The sequence below is a fragment of the Podarcis erhardii genome (genome assembly GCF_964252035.2).
Source record: "Podarcis erhardii genome assembly, chromosome: 3".
Lineage (NCBI taxonomy): Eukaryota > Metazoa > Chordata > Lepidosauria > Squamata > Lacertidae > Podarcis > Podarcis erhardii.
In genome coordinates this window covers 9,926,069-9,953,452 of record NC_138507.1, presented here as the reverse complement: position 1 = coordinate 9,953,452, position 27,384 = coordinate 9,926,069, and the positions used below count along the sequence as shown (strand labels likewise).

Sequence of the window (27,384 nt, the reverse complement as noted above, 5' to 3'; positions counted from 1 at the left end):
AGAAAAGGCAGTGAGAAAACTACAACACCCTCCGAGTACTAAGAAGCACAGAAAGCCAACCTCCCAAGTGAAAACAGAACTTAGCTTTCAAGCACATACCCATCGTAGGCTCCGCTTACAATCCTCTTGTTATCAAATCTGATGCACCTAACCAGTTCTTCGTGACCTTCTAGCACTCTTAAACAGGCCCCGCATTCGATATCCCAAAGCCTGGAAGAAGGAACACGTACAGCTTTTTTTCAAAAAAATAAAATAAAAGCAACAACGCATGTATTCCTTCTTATATACCTTTTGCAATTTCCATCACAGCTTGACCTGATTATTTCTGAAAAGGCTATACTCAACACAATATTGGTTGTGGATGCTGAATCACTTGGGGGCCTCACTGGACAGATTCCCTGGAGTAGGGCTCACTACTTCCCTCTCGCACCAGTGGTTAAGCTTGATTACTTGGCTCAAAATAATTTAATGTACTAAGCAGAGCTTGCATTAAGACCATTCTTCAAAACGGTAAGTGAGTTTCCATACAGCCTTTGCCTGTCCCAATTGCTTTTGACCCTAGCACTGTCTCCCCTCTGAGCTGATGCTACTGGGGAAACCCAGCCAGTTGGAAAGGGTATAAATAAATAAATAAATTATTTGTTGTTGTTATTATTATTTGGCCAAACTCTGTGCAACACTGGCCATACATGACAGGCCAGCAGCTTTGTACATGTGCAATGGCATATTCCTCTGCTAGAAGCTCACCTGCAGCCAACTGCTACTTGCACAGGGGATCAAATTTGTGACAAACAGCTAACCGAACTAAGAATGGCCGAGAAAAGCACACAGATCCCTTGGAGGTGGTCTGAAGGCAGGTGAGGCTGCCACCTAGTTTAAGCTAAGCATTCCTGAGTCTGATCAGTGCCTTCCTAGGAACTAGACGTGTATCACCCAGATTCCACAATGGAAGAAAGACAGGACAGGCTATACATAAAAAACAAAACCTTTAAAAAAATGAAATCCAGCAAGATAAGATGACAAAAAACTAGAAGCTGGTGCTTGGGCAGTCAAATGAAAAGGGGGTTGCAATGAAACAGTACTGTTTCCATTTATCTTCACAGATTCCACCCATTCCTTACCTAATGGTATTGTCTGATGATCCACTCACAACAAGCCGATCCCTATACTGAAGGCAGGCAATGCCTCGCTTGTGCCCATTAAGAGTGCGAACAAATTCACATGTGCTTGTGCTCCAGACCTAAGAGGAAAATAAATATTTAACTGCAAAAGATATAATGGCAATTTGGCACATTTTGAAATTCTGCATTAAAAGACAGAGATGAAATGAGATGAAGGCAAAATACAGTTTTCATTCCGAAAGCCTTCCCTTTTCCCCCCCGACTATAGATCACATTCCCCCCCCCCCGAGAAGATTGGAGGGGGGCCACATATGCCAATGGTGGGCGTGGCCAGAGGCCAAAGTAATGGGTGTGACTCCAATCTTAGTACATTGGGCTATATTTCAGCTATGCAAAAAGTCAGAGGATTCTACACACCCTGCCCGCCATCTCCCCATCCTTCATCTAGGCACACACCAGCCAAGCAAAAGTACTTGAGGAGAGGATGTGCTTGGGGAGAATCTCAAGGGCTAGGCAGAGAGAGCTGGAAGGTCACAATCTGCCCCTGGGCAAGAATAAGGTTTTCCCCACTCTACTCTACTTAACCTCATGACAACAGTGTGATACAAAGGGAAATATCTAAAAAAAGCTTAAAGCCATTAAAGCAGCCTTTCTCAACAGCGAGTTCCCAGATGTTCCTGAACTACAACTCCCATCATTACTGGCCAAGCTGGCTAAGGATGATGGGAGTTGTAATCTAACAAGATCGAGGGGCCCCTGGTTGAGAAAGGCTGCATATGGGGAATGTCAGACATACAACCACTATCCTTAGAAACTACTTTAATGGATGTTTCAGCAACACGTCAGTCAGAGACCAAACTTATTCTCCCATAACTCCTTTCTGACTTTGCTATTTTGAGAAACTGGTTGTCCACTTACTTTAATGGTCCTATCACCAGAAGCAGATACAATATACTTGTCATCGAAGTCAACGACGTTAACAGCCGCCCGATGGCCAACTAATACGCGGCGCAGAGTGATGTCAGTCGGTGAGGCCATATCCCAGACAGCAATAGATCTGTCCTTTGAACAGGTCACCATTAAGCCATTGCTGAAACGCAAGTGGAGCACAGCCTCGTTGTGATGAATCAGTGTGTTGAGGACTTCACCTGTGTTCACGTCCCAAACTCTGCAAAAGCACATATACACACATCAAATCATTTGGGATCAAATGCTATGCAATCAAAAGCGAGTTTCATGGGTGGTGGTACTGGTGAGCCTTTGATTGTTTCAAACCACAAACTGCTAAATATCATCAGTAGCAGGGCATCATTCTTGCAAAGACACACCACCGTCCATCTCCATGCTCAGGTGCTCAGAAAGCCCTGTCCACTTTCAGCAGTTAATAATACAGTGGTACCTCAGGTTACATACGCTTCAGGTTACAGACTCTGCTAACCCAGAAATAGTGCTTCAGGTTAAGAACTTTGCTTCAGGATGAGAACAGAAATCGTGCTCCAGCGGCGCGGCAGCAGGAGGCCCCATTAGCTAAAGTGGTGCTTCAAGTTAAGAACAGTCTCAGGTTAAGAATGGACCTCCAGGACGAATTAAGTACTTAACCTGAGGTACCACTGTAGTAGTAGTAGTAGTAGTAGTAGTAGTAGTAATAATAATACCTTTATTGTCAATGTACAACCTGTGTACAATGAAATTAACCGAGCCTCCCTCCCCCCCCCCACAAACACTTAGTCTCATTGCACTCTGTGTGCTTGTCGCACAACACACCAACCCTGAAAGTCAGTTGCACTATATTATTTTCCGTTCAGCAGCATAACAGCCCACGGATAGAAACTGTTTTTTAGCCTGTTGGTACAACTGACTATACTTCTATATCTCCTGCCCGAGGGTAGAAGATTAAAGAGGTGCTGGCCGGGGTGTGAATCATCCCTGAGCATTTCCCTCGCTCTCCTAAGGCAACGATCCCTTGCCATGTCATCTAGCGGGCTCAGGGGACAGCCCATGATATCATGTGCTGTGTTCACCACCCTCTGTAAAGACTTTCTGTCTGTGGCTGTTAAGCCAACGTACCACACTGTGATACAATATGAGAGGACATTTTCTATTGTGGACCGGTAGAAGGAGGTCAGCAATTGTTGTTTAACATTGTTCTTTCACAAGACTCTGAGGAAGTGGAGTCTTGGTTAAGCGAGGGTGGTTAAGGCCCATTTGTTGTTTGAAGTCACTTTTATAGGGCTGCTAGGAGACAAAACCGCACGACTAGGGGCAGACCCAGGTCTTGAAAGCAATGTTGGCTCTCAAACTGCTATAAGCCATCGGGATGATGTAAGGCAGCAGTGGTGTGTGGGAGAGGGTGCTTAGCCCTTCCTCTATGGAGCTTCTGTAACTGTCTTCCCAAGGTCTCCCCCAAATTCAACATATTGGTTGTATTATTGGGAAATGTGGCTGGCAGAAGAAGGTTATGTCTTTTCCTCATGCCAACCCATTATCCTCTGCCAACTGTCCCCATCCAACAACATTTTACGTGTCGCACAGAGACTGAAGTGTTTCTGCAATCGTAACGACAGAAGCCATAATTCACAGCATTTAATTAATCTGTTCTGGGGTTTTCCCCCAACCCTGCAGAACAGATTTACGGGGTCATGCAAGGAGAGGAGGAGGACAGGGACGTTCCACTGCACAGCTAAAAGTCCTTGTTGTGCTGGCAGAACTGCTTAGTTGGATACAGTGCTTAATTGGCCTGTAAACCCAAGACTGACTAGTACCAGGAATATGGGAGAATCTAGAGAATTCCAGATTTAGGTGGGCAACCCCTCTTTTCTCAAGAAAGGTTGTACCTTTCACTGGCTGTGAATCTTCCCTTTGCATCATCCTTCTCACCAGTTTCGCAGCTACAAAAATGCTCACCTCACAGTGGAGTCAGAAGATCCAGTTACAATTACTCTTTCATCATATTGCAGACAGAGAACGGAGCCAGTATGTCCTGTTAATACTTTCAAACATTCCAATCCTGTTTTATCCCAGATCTGCCGAACAGAAACCCAAGAGAATTATATGACTGCAGAATCACTATCATTAAAGCCATGTTGAAATGAGTCCACAGTTTCCCCACTTGTTTTTTCTATACTTTCTATGCCTTTCCGGAAACGCAGAAATACATAATTCACCTGAATATCTGAATTATAGCATTGTGCAGAGGGAGTTTTTTTTTTTTTTAAAGAAAATCACAGAATCCTGACTGCCATTATTCCTTAATACCCCAGCATTACAACATTTTAAAGAAAAATTATATTCTGGCTCCCCTGGTTACAAATAAGCTTGAGAATGCACGTGTGGTTTTTGCAGAAGCATCAGAAAGTAGAACTGGGTAAGATGGTGCAAAAGTGACTTCATTAAGATCTATAGTCCTCTAATGGCCCCCAGTCCCCAAACCTCTTTTCTCCTCCTTCCCAAACACTGTTCACGTGTTCACACATTCCCAACTGCATGGGGAGCACGCTTGTTTGCCTTGTATCTTCTGCCACATTCCTAGCAGCTTGGCAATGCCATCCTCCCCATGTTGAGGCTCAACATCCGCAGAAAGGACACATTCACTATACTCCCTATAGGGTGCCCATGTCGCTTAGAACCCTGAATGAACAGTATGGGGAGCCTATACGAGCCTCCCCACTGTAGTTTCAGCCTTAGCACATCGAGGGGCTGCAGAGACAGGCCGCCAGAACACGATGAAAGGGACAGTGCCAATGAGCATGTTCCCATTCTCCTCTCATGTGATGAGGAATGCTTAATTCAAGGAAATGAGGCAGACTACAAGCACAGATTTTTTGCATGTGTTCAAAAATTTTTTTTTAGAAGGTATATATTGTATTCATCTGTGTTATGCTCTGACGTGCTCTCATACTGTGATAGCTGCCTTGGGCATTCTCTTTTAAACTGAATAACAGAGTTTAATATATGCTTAAAGGTAAAGGGATCCCTGACCATTAGGTCCAGTTGTGGCTGACTCTGGGATTGCGGAGCTCATCTCGCTTTATTGGCCGAGGGAGCCGGAGTACAGCTTCCAGGTCATGTGGCCAGCATGACTAAGCCGCTTCTGGCGAACCAGAGCAGCACATGGAAACGCTGTTTACCTTCCCACTGGAGTGGTACCTATTTATCTACTTGCCCTTTGATGTGCTTTCGAACTGCTAGGTTGGCAGGAGCAACGGGAGCTCACACGTCGCGGGGATTCGAACCGCTGACCTTCTGATCGGCAAGCCCTAGGCTCTGTGGTTTAACCCACAGCGCCACCTGCGTCCCTTAATACATGCTTAATCAATAATAAATACATAAACCTCTGGAACAAAAGAGAAATTTTAAGAATTACATCCTGCTTTTTCAGATCTGCTCTTTCTTCTTCTTGCGAAAAGCAGAATGTAGCAGAGGTTCAATGGGCAGCATGTTGTACTCTAGACTATTAGTAAGGGCTCAAGACTTCTTCAGCTTCAACCAAGCAATATTCTACTTTTGTGCTGCAATGAATCAGAATTGTAGAGTTGGCAGGTGTGAACAAATGATCTCACCAGAACAAGACGAAAAGTAGTCAAGAAAGGCCTTTTTACCTTAATGGAGTTGTCCCTTAAGCCACTGATAATCTTCTCATCATCATACTGTAAACAGTAAACACCTTTACTGTTTTCAGAACGGCATTGAATTCTTTGCAAGTTGTGCCTTCCACATCGCCAGTTAGACTCTATAGTCTAAAAGAGACCACAAAAAAGGGGGTGGGTGATGTAGAATCCCGACACGTTTTCATATCACACATGTTTAACACTACGTTGCAATTCCATACCCACTTACCTGGAAGGAAGCACCGCTGAACATAATGGAACATGAGTAGACATGTCTATGAGTAGATATGAAGAGGATTGTTCTCTAACTTATCCCAAGCCTTCCCTTAACCCCCCCCCCCCCTCAGAGTTGTCATATCAGGTAGAAAGCAGCATCTGAGTTAATGAACATAGAATTCTGCGGCAAAAGACGATTCAGTCCTCAAACCCAGTTTGTCCAAAGGAAAACCACACGTCTACATGCAAGTCACTGTAGTGTGAGACACCTAAATGCCAGAATTAACCTGGAAAGAGAACTTATGTGATAATTTGAACAGATTGGCTGTTCCAGCAACCTGAGAGGTAGGAGGGATTTTTAGAATGGGAATCCAAACCGGTCAGCTTTTGCCCAATCTCTAACTTGCAATATTAACAGTGGACTACCCTGCTGCTGCATGTTACGTTTTCAACCCAACTTGCACCATGGGGATTAAAAGCAGTGGATTTAATGGAAGGGTTGTCGTAAGCAACTCTCAGCCCAAACGCAGACCCTCTATTGAAGGTTAATTCCTCTGGGCAATGCCACAGGGCTGCTGTAAACCATTCAGAGCCTACCCTGAAATATTCAGTGTGGCACCATAGGGCTGTCCTGGTCACTGTCTCACAGCAAGAGTCTCTTCAAACCTGAAATACTGGGACAGTGCCCTGAATGTTCTCAGGAATTTGCATAATCAGGACTATTTTTTAAATGTGTCTGTTTTAAATAAAAACTGAGAAAGCGCACAACTCTTCTTTTTGCTGCGATATTTTGGAGGGTGGCCAATCTTGGGTTATGCTAAAATCTTGAATTTCTCCCCCAATTTCTATAGGCAACTCTCACTTCCATTCCTGGGGACATTTTAAAATAATTTAGGGCTGTATTCAACACTGCAGCTAGGCTTGCACGAGAGACATCTGTGCACCCAACAAAACTTGCTCTTCTTCTTAAGTCAAGGGGGTGTTGGGGAACGCTCCAGAGCAGATTTTGGGAGTGCGAGGGGCAGGGAAGAGGGGAAGTCCCACTGCACAAGTGGAACTCTGCTTGCACAGTGTTTCACGCAACCCTTAGTATTTATTTATGCATCACCCATCCAATTTGCTGGGAGGTTCACACAGACACATAAATAATTCCAGGTGTGAACTATGAAATGGTTCTCTGTACCTTTTTTATATCTATGTGCCTCTTTTGTCATCCTCTTTTGCTCAATTCCCTGGGAGGGAGAAAGAGAAGGGGAATAATGGAGCACAATTCAATGGAGGAAGAGGCATAGAGAAATAACTGCCTCCTGTACCCCTTGTCTTGAGTCTTCACTAGCCTTTTCTGCCTGCCAAGTAATCAGTAACATTTTGTTGTGCCATGACCACACCTTCTTCTTCTTCATCAGTAACTTTCCACCAGACCGCTAATTCCTCTCTCTCCCCCAATTACCTGCTTTTCCTTTCCGTCTAATTCAATGTTCGGTATCTTGGATTGTTTTGTGGGGTTTGCAACTCCCTACAGAGGTTTTCCATCCCACAAAAAAGGTGTTTTGTAAACATTACAGTATCCCCCAAGCCTACTTGTACCTCTCTCAGGTGCAGAAGTGGTGCAGTTTTGGCAACAAAAAAGATTTTAACTCCTCTCCAAACTTTGCAAATAGAGGGAATAGAGGTCAGAGCTTTCCAAACTGTGTGTGTCGACTGCGTCCAAACATTAGTGCGTCGACTGCAGTGTATAGATGTGCCTGTGAATTCTCCCTGCGCTCCTCCCAGGGCTGGAAAGGGGTTAGTTTAACCTCTGGCTTGCTAGTAAAACAGAATTACTGTGTCATGAAATGATGCATGACTAAAAAGTGTGTCACCAACATGAAAAGTTTGGAAAGCTCTGCAGTAATTATATGTTTACTAGTGTGGCAAACAGCCAAACAGCGTGGACATTTACTTTCCCTCTCATGGGGAAACACTGTTTTGCCCTGTAGCTAATCACCCATAATTCCAGATTGTGCACACCTAACTTTGTCTTAAAACAAGTGACCTTGCATTGTTTTCTGCATGTGAACACAAAGCCAAAGAGAAATCTGTAAATTTCACAGTTGTTCCTCTTTGTCTACACCACTACAAATGGGTTGTACAAAAGGCACAGGAGTTGCATGATCACAAGTTCTGGACTGTACTCTTAAGTAGTATAAGCACTCCTAGGAAATGCATTTATTATAAAATGGAGAACTTCATATAAACCTGCCTTTTCTCCCCTTCAAACAACTGATTGAAACATAGATTTAAAATAAATTCAGTCTATATTGGATGAGCATAAAATAGCCCTGCAAGACTCAGGTTGTACTCAACACAGAAACCCAGTTGATTAGTATTAACTGGCTAATTCATATGGTTATATATATATGTGCTTCAGTTGTTTACAGTTCTCCACACCGGCCACGTGGGCACTTGAATCGGTCACATATTTTGGCATGCCACTGATTCTTGAGGTATTGCACATAAGCGCCTGTTCACCAAATAAAACACCAGTCAAAACAATTCTACCTAAGAGGTTTAGGGAGAAACATGCTTTCCATTTTGTGCAATTTTCAGATTTTTAAAAAGCTCCTTTATAAAGTTACCAGAAGAAAATGTGGGCTGCAAATCAAAGCAACTGGAGCGTGTTATTCATCCTCGGGCCAGAGAGCTGTGAATCAGTAAGATCCATGCAGGTGCACAGTTTAATTCTATGAGTAGATGTGATTTCAGAGACACATTAATGTGGTGTTGCTACTGTGGGAAAATATTTTGTATTTTTGAGAATTTGTAAAATCCCCTTTGCCGTGTCAGTTGCCAGTATACTGGGAAAGTAGCCACAATACACAAAAAGTATACAGCTGCACAGAAATTGGCAGGAGTAGAAACATATGCGACTACAAAGCAGAAGGATTCAAGAGAACTAAATATAGCTGAGTGGGTGGGCCCTTTGAGGACCATCAGGAAAAGGCCCTGCTGAATGCAGCCCTCTGTAACCAGGCACATTGGAGGCTGTGGGTATGAAACATATTTCTAATATATGCAGCTCTGATGCAGGCATAACAGGCCAATCACAAAACCAAGAACCAGGAGCACCTAACACTGGTGCACTTTCATTTTGCCATACTTGTGACTGATGCCTTGTGATGCCTCATGGATTGTTTCAACATACTCTAATTGAGGTTGCCCTTGAAGACTGTACAGATAGATACTCCATCTCTGAATCCTGATGCCTGGGCTTTAGCAGGAGTTGGGCTCAGGTGGGGAGTATTAAGTCATCTTCTTGCTGAACTGGCTAAGCTCTGGTCTCATTCCACGGCGATGGGATGCGATCTATGAAGACCTAAATGTCATTGGTCTTAGGGGCCACCTTTTCCCACACGAGTCTTCCCCTCTCGTTAAGATTTCAGCATCCTCCATATTGAAAATGGCAGAATTGTGGAGGGAAATTATGCAAAACCTGCAGACTTTATAGGGGTTATGGAATCCAGCTTTTCTTAGTACAGAATTTGAGCTGCCTGATTGATTATTTTATTTATTTCAGTATCGAGTGCAGGCAGTCCTAGCATCAGCTATGGAAAACGACCATTTTCCTCGGATGGTCTTTCCAATTTATCAGCCTTGTAATTTACAACTGCCTTCAGGAGCCTGGGGCCACTGCTGTACTATGTACTGTACTGCTGTGCTATGACAATTACACGTGGGTTTTCTTTTTTTAAAAAAGGCTTCTAGCCAGGCATGTAATTCTTACTAAAGTAGGAAGTCTGGGTGTCTGGACCATACTGTTTCAGTGCAATTGAGGGTTAATATGACATAATGCTCTTACCAACAAAACAAATCAAAACCCTTGATAGAGAAACAAACGTATTAAGCGAGAGAGAAACCCAGCCTAACCTTCTCCTTTATATTCTTACTTTCTTCACTGAGCTTGTTTTTTGTATGGACAAATGGTCAAGTCATATGTGCCTGTCCTGCAGCTGTTGAGCGGTGTCACCCGGACAACAGATCTACTACATCAGAGCGGAGAACTAATCCTCAGAGATATTGACATCAGCCTAGAAGTAAAGGATGCCTTTCTGCAACATTCCTAGCACCATACTGAATAAAGAGAATACAGCCATAGAAACTGCATGAGTGGCTCTCAATCTTCGTTCTAAGCCTTAATAGTTACTGTCACTTTGATTAGAAGGAAGAACAAGAGGAGCAGGAATAACGATCTCCATAACGCAAGGCAGCACTAAGGAGGCTGCATGTGTGCAGCTCTTAACTTTCATTTTTGGTCCCTGCCCTAGACAGCACCTGAAACAGCTCCATAGCAGCTATAAGAGTGTCTGTGGTGGTGGCGGTGGTGGAAGGAGGAGGAACTCTGAGGGCAAGTAGGGCAGAGATTCTCCAATCAAGTGTTCACAGGGCTGCAATTCCATTTTAGTCTACTTATTCCGAGGAACCATATTGCTCATGGTGTTATCTTTCCAGCATGGCTCGAAATATAGTGAAAATCAAGCAACAGATGTGCCCAGAAGTCCTTGTAGTGAATAATGCTTCAATATCTTGGTCACTTCTGAATGGATATATATCCATTTTTCTATCTTGTCTCGACGGACGGAGGGAATGTAGGTGGATATATTAACCCTCCCTTCCTTGAGTCCAATAGGTGGAATCTTTTTAATAGTCCGGCCAGATTCTCCATCCCCACTTCAAAATCTTGCAGGGGAGGGGAGAGACAGGGAGCTTCCATATGTCACAAGACAGGAGAGCAAAATATAGTGTTTGTAACTGCTCATGAGGAATAAATTATATCTGTACTAATTCAAAAGGAATAATGAAGAATTTGGCCCAGCATCATGGATAATATGGAAAAGGCCCAGGGATTTAGAATTGGGAGATCAACAGTACACCTGGCAATCTGCCTATTAACACAGTCTGCTAATAAGAGTCAAATTGTACTACAATATTTTGGGACTGTGTCCAAGCACATGATTAACTGAACCAAGTCAGATTTCCACAAAAACAAGTTTTGCATACCTAAATAAAATTTCCTGGGAAGAACCCAAAAGTAGTCTTCCCTTTAAGGGAGTTCCTAAAACAGTTAAATCTGGCAGGTCAGCACAATGGATCCAGGCAGTACCAGAAGTTATTGGACCACCCTGAAGGCAAGAAAGCCTCTTCATAAAACTATTGCCCTCAACTGCCTGCCACTGTGGAAGGAGATAAACCATTTACCTATTTCCAATAATCACCCCCTCCAATACACAACGGAATGTTGTGCGTTTTAGGCACAGCACTGTGTTCTTATAAGACTTTTGCTGGGGATTAAACACACATTGATGTCAAGTCTACAATGTCACTTGCCAACTCCTCCTTGCAGCTGCATGTATTTTTGGCCCCAAATTTAAAGAGGGGTCAAAAAGGCCAGGTTACAACTCTGCTATGCATAATTCCTCACTGCCATTGAGTTTAACAGTTTCCTTTTAAACTGAATCAGTGCACTGATGTAGCTAATCACAATAAATTAAACAGTTTCCCGCTCACATTAGTAGCAAGAAAAATTATGTGCCTCAGATCTCTGTGTCCCCCTAGAAATAGCTGCTCCACAGTAGTGTAATTTTTGCTCCTTGGTGATCTGTTGATGTCCAAACCTAAGCATCTTTTGAAAAACTTTCTTTTTGTTAGCTTCTAGCAGCAGGAGGGGAGAGGCTAGGAAAGGTTCTTAGCATTTTTCATGTCTGATTTACTTCTATTAACATTTTTAAAATGAATGAGCGGCCCCAACCTTTTGGAAACTGTGCAGGTTGCAAATTTAAACAAATAAAAAAAATTGACTGCTGGGAAATAACAGATTTAATAAAACTATTTGTATTACGTTGTACCTTACTGCCAATCTTTTTACTGTAACCATTAAACAGTAGGGCTGGGCGATACCAGCTTTTCAACATCATGGTGTATCACCAGCCAAACATTGCAGTTTGGCTATATAAATGTGTGTGTTTTTGTTTTTTGGGGGGGGCTATTAGGTTGTTGTTTTTATTTTTATTTTGTGGTTTTATATCTTGATTTTATTCTGTGAACTGCCCTGAGACCCCCGGCTATAGGGCAGTATATAAATTCTATCTATCTATCTATCTATCTATCTATCTATCTATCTATCTATCTATTATTAATTATTATTATTATTGCAATGTTGAAAAAACAAGATGCCTTGGCCTCTGCTCGTGAGACACTGGGTGAAACTGCCCCAGCTCTCACCTTGAGAGCTGAGGGGGTTTCACCCAGGCGCTTGCAGGCTGGGACGATGAAACTTCTTTGCACAGCTCAGCTGGGGATCAAGAAGGTTTCCCCTCCCCAGCTGAGACAGCCCTGCTGCATTTCATGCAAGCGGGCTAAACATTGGGGTTCCTTTAACTGCTTGCTGCGGGGAGCAGCAACCACGCTCCCCTCAGCTGAGCAGTTTCAGGGAGCCCCCACCCTGCCGGAGCCAGCAACCGACTGCTCGACATAGCTGTCAACCTTCCCTTTTTTTTTTTTGCAGGAAATTCCCTTATTCCAGCGCCGTTTCCCGCTGCTGTCCCAGATTGTTAGATATCCCGTAGACTGTCCCTGGGACAGGTGAGGCTGCTGATCCCTTATTTTCGAGGCTGCTTATCCCTTATTTATTTATTTATTTATTTATTTATTTATCCCTTATTTATCCCTTATTTATCCCTTTATTTTCGAGGCTGCTGATCCCTTATTTTCAAATCTGAAAGTTGACAGCTATGTTGCTCGACTGAGGCAAGGGCAGCTGCACGCGCCTCAGTCAAGCAGTTTCAAGATGAACAGGGAGGCACAAGATGTAATAGCGCCTCACTGATACAGCTTGTTTCTCCCTCTGCCTCGTATGCGATGGCAGTTGCACTCAGCGATATATCACAGTTGAAAGCTCCGTCGCTCCTGAGTCCCTCTGCTAGCACTGCCTGCTGGAAGAAGGCACTGTTGACTCCCTCCAGCGGACGCTGCTGGCAAAGGGACTCAAGAATGGTGGTGGTTTCACCAGCGATATATACTGCTGAGTGAAGCCGACATTGAGGTCTGCTTCTCATACCAGTCCTGGGCGATATATCTCCCAGGTCTACTAAAAAGCTATAAATACTCTCCTTTTACTCATAAACAAAGATCTCTGAAGAGACCATTCCCTTCAAATAAGAAATAAAATCCTCTAAATGTATCAATTTAGGGGGAGGGAAATCAAACGGTCCCCCAGAACAGATTACGTTCAAAAATCGAGGTACCACTGTATGACTATTCTGAGTGTGGGTAGGGTACAAAAATGTTCTTTCTACTAAAATCTGGGAGCACAACATGCTGAAACGTTGCAGGCTGCATTATCCAGTCTATCATTATCAGCACCTTGTCTTTAATTAATTTAATTTGAAAGTTGTAATGTAATGTTCACTTATACTATATAAATTTGTTTGTTTGTTTGTTTGTTTGTTATAGCTGGGTAAGTAACAAAGAGCAGAGGTTGCCAATCATTTTTTACCCTCTCGCCCCTGCAATTTAAGCACCCATTTGGAATGGGCGAAAAAGAATAAACCTCCTCTCCCAGTTTTTGAACCACTGTCCTCTCCCTTGCTTTCACCACCAGAAAAGCACAAAGCAGAAAGGTTAGATAGAATAGAAATTCTCATGATAATAAAGCTTTTGAGACCTATGTACTCCAATTATCATCAGGCTTGCGATATGCTATTAGAAAGAAACCCCTAAGGAGAAATTTGACGATCCCAACTTATATTACTAATACTTTTATTATTTTAAAGCAGAAATAGTTACTTGGCCCTATTTTAGTGACAGGGCAGGATTAGTGGCTAAGCTAAATTCTCCTGTGCTCTATTTGAGTAATTGTAACTGAGCAAAGAGATTTGCAAATATTGGAAGCTTTGCTCTGTTCAGCTTTCGGTAAGGCCAAGAGTCCTGATCCTCTGGGCACAGAAATGCTGACGTATACACCAAACTCAGAGAGAACAAAAGAACACAGACATGGATCTTTTGCCTCTGCTGTAATAAATGGAGTGGCCACCATCTGCAGACCAGCTCCATGTGCACAGAAAACCTGGATCAGAATACATTAGCTTCTTCCCCTGCAACTCAGTAAGTTACTGTGAGTTTATCACATCAACTTACTTACTCTGCTTTGATACTTTCACATTTCTCAATTCCTTACTTTACGGTAACACTTCTTAAATCCACAATTCTTTAAATCCACGGCTGCTCGTTCGCATAATTCTTTTTTAAATACTTCTACCGAAGATCCTTGTAACACTGAAACACATTTCTAAAAAGCATGGCAAAAGAATGAAGTTTCAAGAAAACGCAGCTTCAAACTCAGTACAGTTTAAAACAAGGTTTTCGAAAACATACCTCTATATCTTGTATTATCTTTGGGTACAGTGACCTGTAAAATGAATTAGGAGGGCCATCTGTGGGTCTGTTTTTAAACAGGTACTGATCCCTATAATAATAAAGAAGAGAGAGGTGAAATTTCGCGTTTAGAAACAACAAGCCTTGCAAAATGCACTAAGGGTAAAAGCTATAGTCCTTAAAGCTGCCTACTTGACAAGTCAAATGTTGCTATGGCAAGAACAAACCACAAGCAGAGGATGTCCAGTTATATTTGCCCGTCTTTTCTTATGCCCCACCAACCCCCAATCCTGCTCATAACCTGAGCTGGGGGTAAGAGTACGTACAACTGCAGTGACATGGGTAAGGATGGGCCTGCATAGCTCTTGCATGCCTCCTGTTTTTGCTTTTCCTATAGTAGCAGAGAAACCGGACCCACCTCAACTTCCTGAGCAAGACCAAAGGGCAGGAGTCACCTAACAAACCCTGCCAGCTGAAGACCTGTGTGAAGGCTTCCACTTGCACAACAGGCCTTCCCACCCCCTCGTGTGTCCCCCCTGAAATTGGCTCAGGATTTGTGTCAGGAGAGCATCCAGAAAAATCAGGTGGGGGAAGGTAAGGGGAGAGGATCGGTCTGCCTGGCAAGCTAATATGCTTGTGCAGACAGAATGTTTGCAATAGTACAGTGTTAAATTCCACCCAAAGAATTGTGGGGCCTAGAGCATCTATGGCTTGCATGGCTCCTCCCATATCTTGATGGCGCAGGGGAGCATACCCGGGTATGGGTGTAATTCTGGGAGACCACTCCTAGCATTTCTGCTGCGTACAAGTTACATTGCTCATATGGAGTTTAACATATTCTACCACCTCATAGAAATGCACACTTAAGGTGGTTGGCATAATGGCTATTTACAGCACAAAGGTAGTCAAGGAGCAAGAAGGCTGAAGACCAAAAAAGGGGGAGTAAGAGCACACAAGTCGCAACTTTTGAAGTCATTTACTGTCATGTAATCTTTCTACTAAGAGTTTAAGTTGACCAGATGTGCCCAGTGTGTCTTGGAACTGTTTCTGTTCTAAAGCAAAGGAGCAAATTTTGCACAGATACTTACCAGCCCCTTCTTTCCGATAGCCCCTTCCAAAGTGGATCAGTTCGTACCATTCTTTCAATAAGCTTCTTCCATAGCATTCCTTCTGAAATAACTCGCTGCCATTCCTTACACACCAGCTCTGCTGCACAGAGTGACCTGGCATCAAGGTAGGAAAGGATATTTTCTGCTATGTGATCTAAGCCTTGCTCTAGCAAGAGAGAAAAGAAAAAGAAATCACTGTCAGTCTTTTCATAGCCAATGACTCTCTTGCCTGCAAATGTACTGTGCATGCTATGAGGCTGTGCTGCCTCAGGGGGAAAGTCACACACAACAGATTTAGCCTTTTTTCACAGATTTATATCCAATTTATGGGACACAGGTGGCACTGTGGGTTAAACCACAGAGCCTAGGACCTGCCGATCAGAAGGTCGGCGGTTCGAATCCCCGCAACGGGGTGAACTCCCATTGCTCGGTCCCTGCTCCTGCCAACCTAGCAGTTCGAAAGCACTTCAAAGTGCAAGTAGATAAATAGGTAGATAAATAGGTAAAAACGGCGTTTCCGTGTGCTGCTCTGGTTCGCCAGAAGTGGCTTAGTCATGCTGGCCACATGACCCGGAAGCTGTATGCTGGCTCCCTTGGCCAATAAAGCGAGATGAGCGCCGCAACCCCAGAGTCGGCCACGACTGGACCTAATGGTCAGGGGTCCCTTTACCTTTACATCCAATTTATTACTGCACAGTTTTGGATAAATGCGATGTAACACTGACTATATAGCAAATTGCACAGCACTGTGATAGGCTTTGAGGAGCTCTTGGGCTTATGTGACAAAGTGCCTATGGATCCAAATGATGTTATCTGAAAAAAATGCCTGGGCTGGGATCCAAAGAGCTACTTTAAGCATACCCAAAGGCTCACTTGCTCCCAGTGAAGTTTTTACATCCCCCCCCCCAAGAACAGATCCCATCACCCCCCAAAAACTGTTTTGAAAGTGGCATGCCATATGGCTAGGAGCTTGCCATTCCAGTTCAAAGCTCCATACTGCTCTGGATCCTGGCCTTCGTTCTTTATGGTAACATTGGTTACCAGGCTTCTAAAAAAACATTTTATCAAAGGCATGCCCACAAGCAGAGGCTGGATCAGACTAGCATCTACATTCAACTAGAAGTCTCAAGCCATTTCTCTCCAGAGCATTTGTCTAAAGTAAAATAACTGTGCATCCACACACATAACACCCGCATACATTAGATACTTGTTGGTCTTTTCTTACGTGTCAAACCTTCAGTCTAACACATTAGTATATTTGCCTGGAAGAGTCAACATGGTTGAATTAACCACCACGTGGACTGCCTGTGTTTTGATTCTTAACAACCCTCTTCCCAGGAACCTAGTGAGTTATGGATAGAACTTGGCAAGCTTATTATTTTCTTGGCTTTTCAAACTCCATTACTGGTTATCTAAAAAACATGGTATTTTACTAGTTAGAAGACTGAAATGCTGGTTGGCCAACAAATTGAAAAGCCACCCAAATTGTAGAACAGAGACCCAAGTCTCTTTTTGGGGGGGCAGGGAGCCCCAAGGTTCTCCCATATCCTACAGATAACTATTTTGTGGGGTGGGGAGCCCCCAAGCACTGTTCCAGCAAGAAGTCCTGGGATAAATTCTTTGGGTCAGGAAAATGTCATGGTCTTCTCCACTAGAACTAGGAGACAATTGTCCAAAAGGATTAAACTGTTATTGATATTTTATTAACCACTTAACATAGTACTATGGAAGGCAGGTGATTGACAGTCATGGTCTTTCATTCCTGACACATTTTTAGGGTAACATTGAGAAAGTGTGGAGGTGGATATAATGGGAAAGTATTCTCTTGATCTCTTGAAAGAGATTTGGAGCTCTTTGGAGCATTGGTTCTTGGTGCATTTTCTTCTGTCTTTGCACTGCTTGGCAGGAAACTGATTTTGGGAGCAGGGGACGCCATCCTTGCAGTAACAGCTCAGTAGCTGGTGCTACCATCCTGAACTAGACACACTGCTCTAAAGTTTCAACATGTACAAGCCTAGCAACCAATAATATGCACTTTCTATGCCAGCAAAGGAAAACCACCACATAATTTGGCATTGGCTGCAGAATTCAGTAGCCTGAGAATCCCGGCTTTGATGTTTTCAAGAAGTTTCAAGCCGTTACGGCTGCAAAGACAAGCTTGGTAAAGTGTGGCTAATGCCCGGTTGGAAGCCAGAAAAAGAAGCTAAGTATGATTTGCAGTGGTCAGTGAAGAGGCTTCAGAACTATAACCCTTTCCATGCTTTAAAGTGTCAGAATAAAGCGAGGATGGCATGAGCCATGTCTGTTCAATACCTGGCCAGTCAATTTTCCTTGATGCACAGAGTACCCACAACCCTGTGTCAACACTATTCTGGCATCTGATGAGGAAACTATTGTGCTCTTGCGCGTTATATAGTTCAGGGGCAGCTGAAATCAAAGGGCAAAGCTTCCTCCTCAACACAGATGGAAGACAAAAACAAAAGTACCAACCACAAAAGCCATTCATACTGAAGTGCGCCAGCGGCATCTAACCGTGGTGACTTTATTAGATGGGAAGACGGAAGTGGCAATGAGATTTTGAGAGATGACAGAAAAATTTTAAAAATGTTAACAGCTTGTGCATTTCAAAAACAGTTTAATTTCCTTCAGACTTCACAAGCATCCTCTCTCTTGTGGTAAAGCAAAATTGGCGTGGAGCAGGTCAAAACAATTCTATAATCCAAAGTTAATGGATGAAACTAAGACTTTATAATGGAAGCTAGCAGCAGCTCACTTTCCAATAGCAACATTCAACCTTTGGACACTTTGGTTGCTTATATAGGCTGAGGTTGCAGTTTATGAGTAATCAGAGCCCAAATTAAAAAGCTAAACACTTCAGTTTCTACAGTTCAAGGTAGACCAACCCATCCTCCTATAGATATTGGCCAGGCGTTATAATGTATGGGAGTCTACCTATTCTGGCCAGTAAGAGGCAGACCTGCCAGAATCCTCACAGAAAAAGACTAAGGAGCATTCCTTATCACCAGTTAATTCTCTGCGTACAGGAAGGTAAAACTGCAACAGATGTTATAGCCTGCATGAACAGTTGTATCAAAAGCATCCCACTGATCAAAGTGGTAGTGAGCTAAGTTCCCGACTCTAGCAGACTTGAGGGATGAGATAATAAACATTAATTAAAATGCTAGAATGCTCAGTTTATGTTTCATCCACTGTAGTGTAGCCATGCAGATGTATTCAGAAGCTGAGTGACAGCTCAAGGCAGCTTTCCCCAACCTTGGGTTCTGCAGATATTGTTGGACTTCATCTCCCATCATACGAAGCCAGCATGGACAAGAGTCAGAAATGGTGGAACATGTGGTCCAGACCCCAGAACACAGTAACTTCTTTGGAGGGGAGACCAAACTACTTGAAGACTGCTCCTGAAGACAGTTTGGAAACTTCAGTTGGTCAAGAATTCAGCAGCCAGACTATTGGTCTCACGCTGGGGAAATTCTCTTTCATCTGACACACACTTGAGCAAGGTCCTTGTTAGCATACTTGTAAGTTATCCATTATCTTCTTTATATCTGGTTACACTCACTTTTTATTGATTTCAATTTTGTATTGATTTTAATTATGTCAGTTTGGTTTGGATTGCACAGTATTGCACAGATATTTTTTGGATGCTCCTGCTCTGGGAACTTTTGGAAATTGAAGAGCCGGTTATAAAATCTCCACATAAAGTATTGTTGATCAGATTTTAGTTATATCCTTTCCTGCCTTCTTCTCCATGTTTTATCTTAAGGGAATCATTTTTAAAACCAAAGTTAACGATCCCATGTGGGAAAGAACCAATCAGAACAAATAAATCCTGATGACTGATATAGTGTGATGATTTATCCCATGTGGAACAGAACTAAAGGATGTATTTTTACTGAAATTAGTGTTCACAGACATGTGTGTGCCTGGTTTGCTGTACTACTAAAAAAAACAACACACACTGCTGGTGACATGACTGGCTTATGACAATATTTAATATATTATACTTAGTATTACATATAGAAACAGAAAACAGTATTCCATACCTAAAATTACTGGTTTCCCCCCTTAAAATATAACTTAACTTTAGTTTATTAGAATTCTTGATTTACCTTATATGCTCAATAACTCTTTCCTAAGGCCACAAAAGACCATCACTGTTTGAAAGCTACTCAATACAAAAACAGATAAAAGCTAAACAGGATAACTGGAAAGCCATCAAAGTTAACTTGCAGGTTATATATAGCCCCAGGTCAGTTTTGCTTCTTAAACATAAGGATTTTTTTTATCCTTCTTGTTCAGTGTTAGAAACTAGGTGCCAAATAGCTTCTTAAACCAGGGTTACAGTCATCAAAACAGAATGTCTAGTTGCCATTTTGGGGCCAGACAGCTCTAGAGTCATATTTTTCACTACGACTTTTTGGTTCCTCAAATTTATTCTGATTGTGCAGATAAAATATCACAGACAGAATTCTACAAGGTGTGATGCTAGTGTATGAAAACAATCAAGCTCCAAGAATCCACAGGCATGCATCTCCACATGGTGGAGACGTCAGGTACCATGCAGACCTCTTCACTTGATGACAAGTGGTTGATAAAGGTAAAGGGACCCCTGACCATTACGTCCAGTCATGACCGACTCTGGGGTTGCGGCGCTCATCTCGCTTTATTGGCCGAGGGAGCCAGCGTACAGCTTCCGGGTCATGTGGCCAGCATGATTAAGCCGCTTCTGGCGAACCAGAGCAGCAAATGAAACGCCGTTTACCTTCCCGCCGGAGCGGTACCTATTTATCTACTTGCACTTTGATGTGCTTTCAAACTGCTAGGTTGGCAGGAGCTGGGACTGAGCAATGGGAGCTCACCCCGTCGCGGGGATTTGAACCGCCAACCTTCTGATCAGCAAGTCCTAGGCTCTGTGGTTTAACCCACAGCGCCACCCGCGTCCCTTAAGTGGCTGATAGCCAGGTGCAAAATACGCCTGGTGAATTTCTAACACCGTTCTGGTTATAAAGCGAGGGTTGGGTAACCTATAGCCATCCAGCTGTTGTTGGGACTTCAACTTCCATTACCCCTACCCACTGGGAATGCTGGCTATGGCCAATGGGAATCTGGAGTCCAACACAATCATCTACTATGGTAAAGGAAATAACTGCCTAGTGGCAGATATCTCAAACCATTAACTTACAACAAAAGGTACACTTGGGTCACATAATGCTCTCTCAGGGACTCAAGGGCAAAGAGCTAACTCCATGAACAAAATGGTCTTTCCAATCCAAGCCTGCTAGGTGCTAAGACAGACTGTTGCAAACTGCCTTTTCATAGAGCAAACTAAGCAGTGGAGAACAGCTAAAAATGCAAAAGGGTACAGTTATTCAGGCTGCAGCACTCCTTCTCCACAAGACATTGTTTCTGTCTGATGTTCTATGAAAAAGTACACTGCAGCGAAACTTTCAAGAAAATATAACCCAGCAGTAAGAAAAGTTGAGGCTATCTAAACACAACACCTGCAGGGTCAATTCCAGGCTCTATTTCAACAACATCTTATTCACAGCATGACAATACATCTTTGCTTCGTTTGAAGCATACGCCTTCATTGCTAACCACAAACTAACTTGACAAGAACAGACTATGCAAACTAAACATTTTACCACCATTTTTTGAAAGTTCATATCATAATTATCACTTTTTCCATTCAAAGGAAGCCAGAGACCACAACTATTTTCCATCTTGTCTGCATGCGGACAGGTGCAAAATCCAGAATGGATGGTAGCAAGCGAGAGCAACTTGAGCATTATTTAAGTTTATACAAGACTATCTTTTTCAGAACATTTTATTTTAATGTGGCATTAGCCAATTATGGGATTAATTCAGAACAGCTGACAGGATAATCGGCCAAGGCCATGTGTGTGCCATAATCAAAATTATGCAAACATCTTTTCCCCCCTCTTGATTTGTAAGATTTTAAGATTGCCCCAGAACACAAATCTTTCAATGCCACTTGGTGCTTGCTCACAGTGCTAGCATTACAACACCATCCTTACAATTGCAAACTAACCAAACATGTCACAGGAAATGGAAACTGCTCTTCATACAGAAAGCACAATTTGTATCAAATACCAAGGTTTCATGCAGCCCAAACGACAGGCATTTCATTGCTCAGTGAAGATAAACCAAACAAAACCTTTACAGAAAGTATATTGAAAGGCCAATGGGCAGGTGTTAGAAGATCCTAAATTCTAGTATCTTCCCTCCCCCAAATGGGCAATGGAAATTTTCTAAAGCACATGACTGAAGATTCTAGATACTGCAATGTGAAATCAAGACATTTAATATTTAATCAAAGCTGGCACATGTCAGATGGTAAAATATTGCCAGAGATCAATGGTGTTCCAGCAATTCCAAGTGCCTTTTGCTATGGATGGTCTAAAATTTGCATACAAAAGACTGTGGAAAACAGTGCAGAAGGAGACCAAATATTACAGCTGGCTTTAAAAAGGCGTACAGTTTCAGGACTACTAAATTGGCATGGTCCATATCTGCAAGGCCCATCCAGCCAGGAAACAGGCATAGGCCAGCTTTGCAGATAAGCCCACAGACGTATTAGCCTGCAAAAAGCCCCTCCCACCTTCTTCCCAAGGGATGTGGGTGGCGCTGTGATCTAAACCACTGAGTCTCTTGGGCTTGCCAATCAGAAGGTTGGCAGTTCAAATCCCCACGACGGGTTGAGCTCCCGTTGCTCGGTCCCAGCTCCTGCCAACCTAGCAGTTCGAAAGCACGCTAAAAAAAAGTGCAAGTAGATAAAGGAAGGTAGGAAGGTAAACGGCATGGTTTTGGTGTTCCGTTGTGCCAGAAGCGGCTTAGTCATGCTGGCCACATGACCTGGAAAAACTGTCTGCGGACAAACGCTGGCTCCCTTGGCCTGAAAGCGAGATGAGCGCCGCAACCCCAGTCATCTGCTACTGGACTTAACTGTCAGGGGTCCTTTACCTTTTTTACCTTCTTCCAAAGTTGGGAAAGTGCCAACTAGGCTTTGGGAAGGAGATGGGGGGGGCTATAGGACCCTGTCAGAGCCCTCTTGCCTCCTTCTCAAAGCCCAGGTCTCACTTGCCTGGCTTTGGGAAGGCAGCATGAGGGCTGTGGAGGGAGGGAGGGTGTCAAATGTTGCCGAGGGCAGCTAGAAAAGGCCTTGAGGGCCGCATGTGTCCACTGGGCTGCTTGTTGGACCGCCCTGGCTTAGGGTGCGAGCTAGATCCAGGTTATGGAAAGAGCATGGAAAAAACTATGAAATCAGGAGTGGGGGAAAGTGACAAAGGAGGCTAACAACAGGTACCCTTATGTGTAGCAGAGAGAAGAAGGAAAGGTCCAAAAATTCATTTCTTCAGGTAAGCCCATTATCACTCCTACAGATCTGTGCTTGACTAAATGCTTTAGAAAGATATACTAGAAATAGATCTCTCAGGATGCCACTGGAGGACACATGCCATTGTATAAGGAAACATTTTTATATTCGCTCTTTCTCTTTACAACATCTCTGTAGGTAAATAATAGCCCCTACAATTTTGAGAAAGGCATACAGAGGTTTCGGGTGAACAAAGCAAAGCCTCAAGGTCACATAGAGAGTTTCTGCAGACTCAACTAAACTATGCCAGCCCAATGCCAACCATAAGGCTACCTTTAAAAAGAAAAAAATTACCTGTCTGGTGAGCCTAATACTGATGAGTCTAACCGCTTACCAATTTATACAGCTTTGACCTTCTGCTTGTTTTTAGATTCAGAACTTGCTTGCTTGCTGCATCAACCTGCCACTCTCAGACAGCCGCCCATGCAGCACTTATCCTTTTCACTTATTCCATGCCATAGAGCAGTGGTGTCCAAACTTTTTTCAAAGAGGGCCAGATTTGATGAAGTGAAGGGCCGTGAGGGCTGACCAAAGGGCCGACCAAAGTTGTTGACCTTTTTTGAGGATTGAAGTTGTTGAGATTTTTTTAGGATTTTACCCCAGGAAAAAAACTGCCACTGGGGCCAGATTAAACCGACCAGTGGGCTGGACTAGACCCCCAAAATAGACTTTGGACGTGCCTGCCATAGAAAGTTTTGCGACCCATTACAGGTTCAAAGACAGATCCTCAAGCTTTTGGTGCAACAGTAACACCTCCCCAAATCCCATTCTTCTCCCCATACCATAAAAAGCTCTCTGTCCTATAGCATCCCTCTAGGTTACGGGGTCCTTCCTCATGAGTCAAGGCCGTGAGATACACAGCCAGTTTCTCATGCCTGTTTTGTATTACAGTTTCCAACTAGCTGGGATGTGTGGGCAAAACTCACAGGAATCGTTACTCATATGTCATTTAGGAGTGCCTCTGGCCCGTGTCTGGGATGAGAGGATTGCCTGGGCACCTTAAGTACACTGCTTTGAGCTCCCTGAGAAGGACAGAAACAGACAGTATGCTCAGATACCAGAACTGCAGGAAAGTTAATTTAATGCACTCATTGCACAATGGTCATAAAAGTCTTCAGGTTTACAAAAGGAAGCCAGGCATTACTGCAGCTGTCCATTCCTTGCTCTCTATTTATCTAGGGTTTTATAATATTCTAAGACATCCATATCAATATTATACTAGGCACAAAACAGTGAATATATCTAATCAATATGTTGGGGAATAGGAAGACCCGTATCAGCATAAATAAGTCTAAAACTAATTACAATCCAAGTCCTGAGAGCTGTCAAAGGAAGTCACAACAACTTCAGTGGGCTTATCTGTCTAGGATCAATGAGGCATTACATCTAGCACAAGAATATTGAGTCTCATAACGAACAAGTGTATGAATCAGTTTCTTTAACTACCCATCCAGTTTTGAAACAAAACTTTTAAAAAGAAAAGCTACTAGGCTCGTTTTAATACAATGCACCTGGTACACAAAAACCAAAATAACTAGGTTAGTTGAAAAAGTATGGACCTTGTTTTACCTCTGAGACAGTTTCTAACAGTAGCTAGGAAACACAGCATTGAAAAATGCAGCACAAGTCTTGCATGTAAGTTTGAGAAGTTTAAAATACAGTTTGCACTGCAGATAAAATCCCATTTAAAGACAAACAAGGCATATTCTATGTTTAGATGGAACAATACTGGCATCCAGTGGCCACTGCAATTATTCAGACATAGCTGACTGTTTTTTTAAATATGCACCGTACTGACTCCATTAACAAGAAATGATATTAGATCATAGCACACACCCATTTTGTACATTCCTTCTTTTAAATGTGATGCAGCTTACCTGGTAAAGCAGTGATGAAATCCCTTTGCAACATAGGCTTTAGGTAAGAATTAATATGTCCATGCTGATAATGACACATTCGTGAAATAAGGTGTTCCACAAATTCAACCTGATCCGATTCAGACCACTGGTCAAAATATTTAATACACAAGTCTTTTTCCTTTTCGTAGTTTCCTTCAGATGGTCGTTTCCTTGAGACTATCACAGATGAAGTTCCATTGCTTATCTGTTTTTTAAGAACACAAAATTAAACCATATCAGCATTTCAAATTCTACGTTTGGGGGAAAGGGTTAGATATAACCAACAACAACAATCAATCAATCAATCAATCAATCAAAAACAAAATAGCTACTGGAGCACCTTTTTTGCACTCTGGACCAGAATTTTCCCACCAAACATTAGTCTGCACACATTTGGTACATTCTTTTGACATTTCATTTCTATGTGGGTACTATTATGGATTTCAGCATCTGAATTGCTGTCCATTGATCTCCCCCCTGCCCCATAAAGGAATAAGTTGTGCACAATATTCCAGCAGTTGTTTATGATCAGTTTCTTGAACAAACAATACTTTTGATTGACGTATATATACACAGTGATAAAGACAAACTAGCTAGTTAAGTGGCTAGATACAGATAAGCTTGCTGCCTTTAAGATGTACAGCATGAACAAGGCACAAGAGTTTTCACAACAGCTTGATCCAATTTCATAAGCTGAAACTGTTGCAAGAGCTGCAGTCTGACATAACGAGTGTGGTTTCACGTAAAGCCAACCTGAACAAACTGGGTCAGCTACCAAATCAAATATCTGAGTGCATCTGGAAACTGCATCAAGCCAGGCACCTATTCTAACTAGACTGTATTCTGTGAAAAATGTTCTAATCTCTACAAGTTGTCCACAAAATAAAATAAGATTCAGCAAAGACAGGAGAGCTGTTAGGGTAATTTCCACAGTTATTAATCTTAGGCTACTAAAAGCAAGCATGTCAGCTAATTTCCTAATCTCTGATGAGAATCTCAATCATTGCACTCACAGCACCACCTAGTGACAGCAAAAGGCAAAACAGACGCCCAGAATTTGTGAACAAGGAATCCGAAATTCATGATCCACAGAGGAAAAGATTAATTCACAGTACCATGCAGAAAGGCACTAGACAAAACCCATTGACTGTTGAACTTTGGCGATAGCCCACAGGGGCCTGAGACATCAAGCAAGAACACTGACAGTCCACCTCAGAACTCAGAAAAAGCCTCTTAAAACTTATAAATATGAACCTTACAACTGTTCCTTGACCCCTTATTAAGGGGTTGTTTAAAAAGTATTATTATTAGGAGAAATATATAATAAAAACATCTTGAAGGTCCCAGGCCACAGAGAAGTTAGGCTGGCCTCAACTAGAGCCACGGCTTTTTCGGCTGTGGCTCCAATCTGGTGGAACATTCTGTCACAAGAGACTAGGGCCCTGCGGGACTTGTGACATCTTTCCGCAGGGCCTGCAAGACAGAGCTGTTCCGCCAGGCCTTTGGCCAGGGCACAGCCTGACTCCCTTGGCAATCTTCGCGGAGCTCTGGCCCAATGGTGGCCAGTGGCTTGAATTTAATTAATTTTATAATGAATGATTTTAGAGTGTTGTTTGTGCTGTACATTTGTACTGTTTTATTGTTGTTAGCTGCCCTGAGCCCTGCTTCGGCTGGGGGGGCGGGATATAAATAAAATTTATTATTATTATTATTATTATTATTATTATTATTATTATTATTAACTTCCTTGCAATTTATATTTGCCTAGAATGAGTAGCAATTCCTGATATACATGCAGGGCATGCGTGGATAACCAAGTGGCAAACTGAGCCTGCCACTTTTCCATAACCACACAGCAATATTCTACATTTCTTGGCCAATAAAATACAATCCATCAGCTTGCAACTCTGAGTTGTATCCAACACAACCATTCCAGTTCTGCACAACAGAACTTCTTTCTCCTCTGGCACCCCCCCCCCCCGAGCACACTCCAAAATCTGCATAAAGGGGGAGGAAGGGAAAGGTCTGTTGCACAAGGGGAACAGTGCTTGTGCGGTGTTGCATACAACCCAATACCTTTGAGCCTTAATGAGTTAGGGTGATGTGTTAAAAGTGTAGTTGCTATAGCTCTGCAGGTTCTGCGCTGTTCCGCTTTCCATCTTACAGCCAGAACAGCTAGTGTCACACAACCACTACCCCCTTCAAGCTCACCCAATGATAAATGCCAAGTGACAGTGGCATGTTGAATGAACCCCACTTCCAAAACGGCTGCATTTGTAGCTGAGTAAAGTGCCATTTGAGATTAGGGAGCCCAAAGCAAAGAAAATAAGGATTTTGGCCAACAGAGAAGTGATGCTGTGATTATTAAAAGCTCCAGGAGCAAACCCTTCCAAAAGTGAAGATGAAGCTTAAAAGTAATTATATTATTCATCTGCGTTTCTGTAACTGCCACCCTGTTGTAGACCACCAAGAAACCCGAAAGTTGAATTACCATATTTTTCTGTATATAAGACTAGGGTCCCGTCCCCCCCGAAAAAATAATGTCCAAAATTTGGGGGCGTCTTATTCATGGGGGCCATCTCCCCCCATTTTCTTAAATCGGAGTCC

General features: G+C 42.9%; 1 protein-coding gene across 5 annotated transcripts in view; it reads right to left on the bottom strand.

The window, feature by feature from the left end:
• The window catches only part of FBXW11 (F-box and WD repeat domain containing 11), a 92,980-nt gene that overhangs the window by 7,478 nt on the left and 58,118 nt on the right, over positions 1 to 27,384 (bottom strand). For all 5 annotated transcript variants that reach the window (XM_081855543.1, XM_081855539.1, XM_081855540.1 and 2 more), the window contains 8 exons: positions 24,757 to 24,982; positions 15,442 to 15,628; positions 14,354 to 14,444; positions 5,720 to 5,857; positions 4,026 to 4,144; positions 2,040 to 2,289; positions 1,122 to 1,240; positions 100 to 210 (listed from right to left, as the gene is read on the bottom strand). In XM_081855543.1, the coding sequence (XP_081711669.1) occupies positions 100 to 210; positions 1,122 to 1,240; positions 2,040 to 2,289; positions 4,026 to 4,144; positions 5,720 to 5,857; positions 14,354 to 14,444; positions 15,442 to 15,628; positions 24,757 to 24,982 (1,241 nt within the window). The remainder of the gene's footprint in view (positions 1 to 99; positions 211 to 1,121; positions 1,241 to 2,039; positions 2,290 to 4,025; positions 4,145 to 5,719; positions 5,858 to 14,353; positions 14,445 to 15,441; positions 15,629 to 24,756; positions 24,983 to 27,384) is intronic.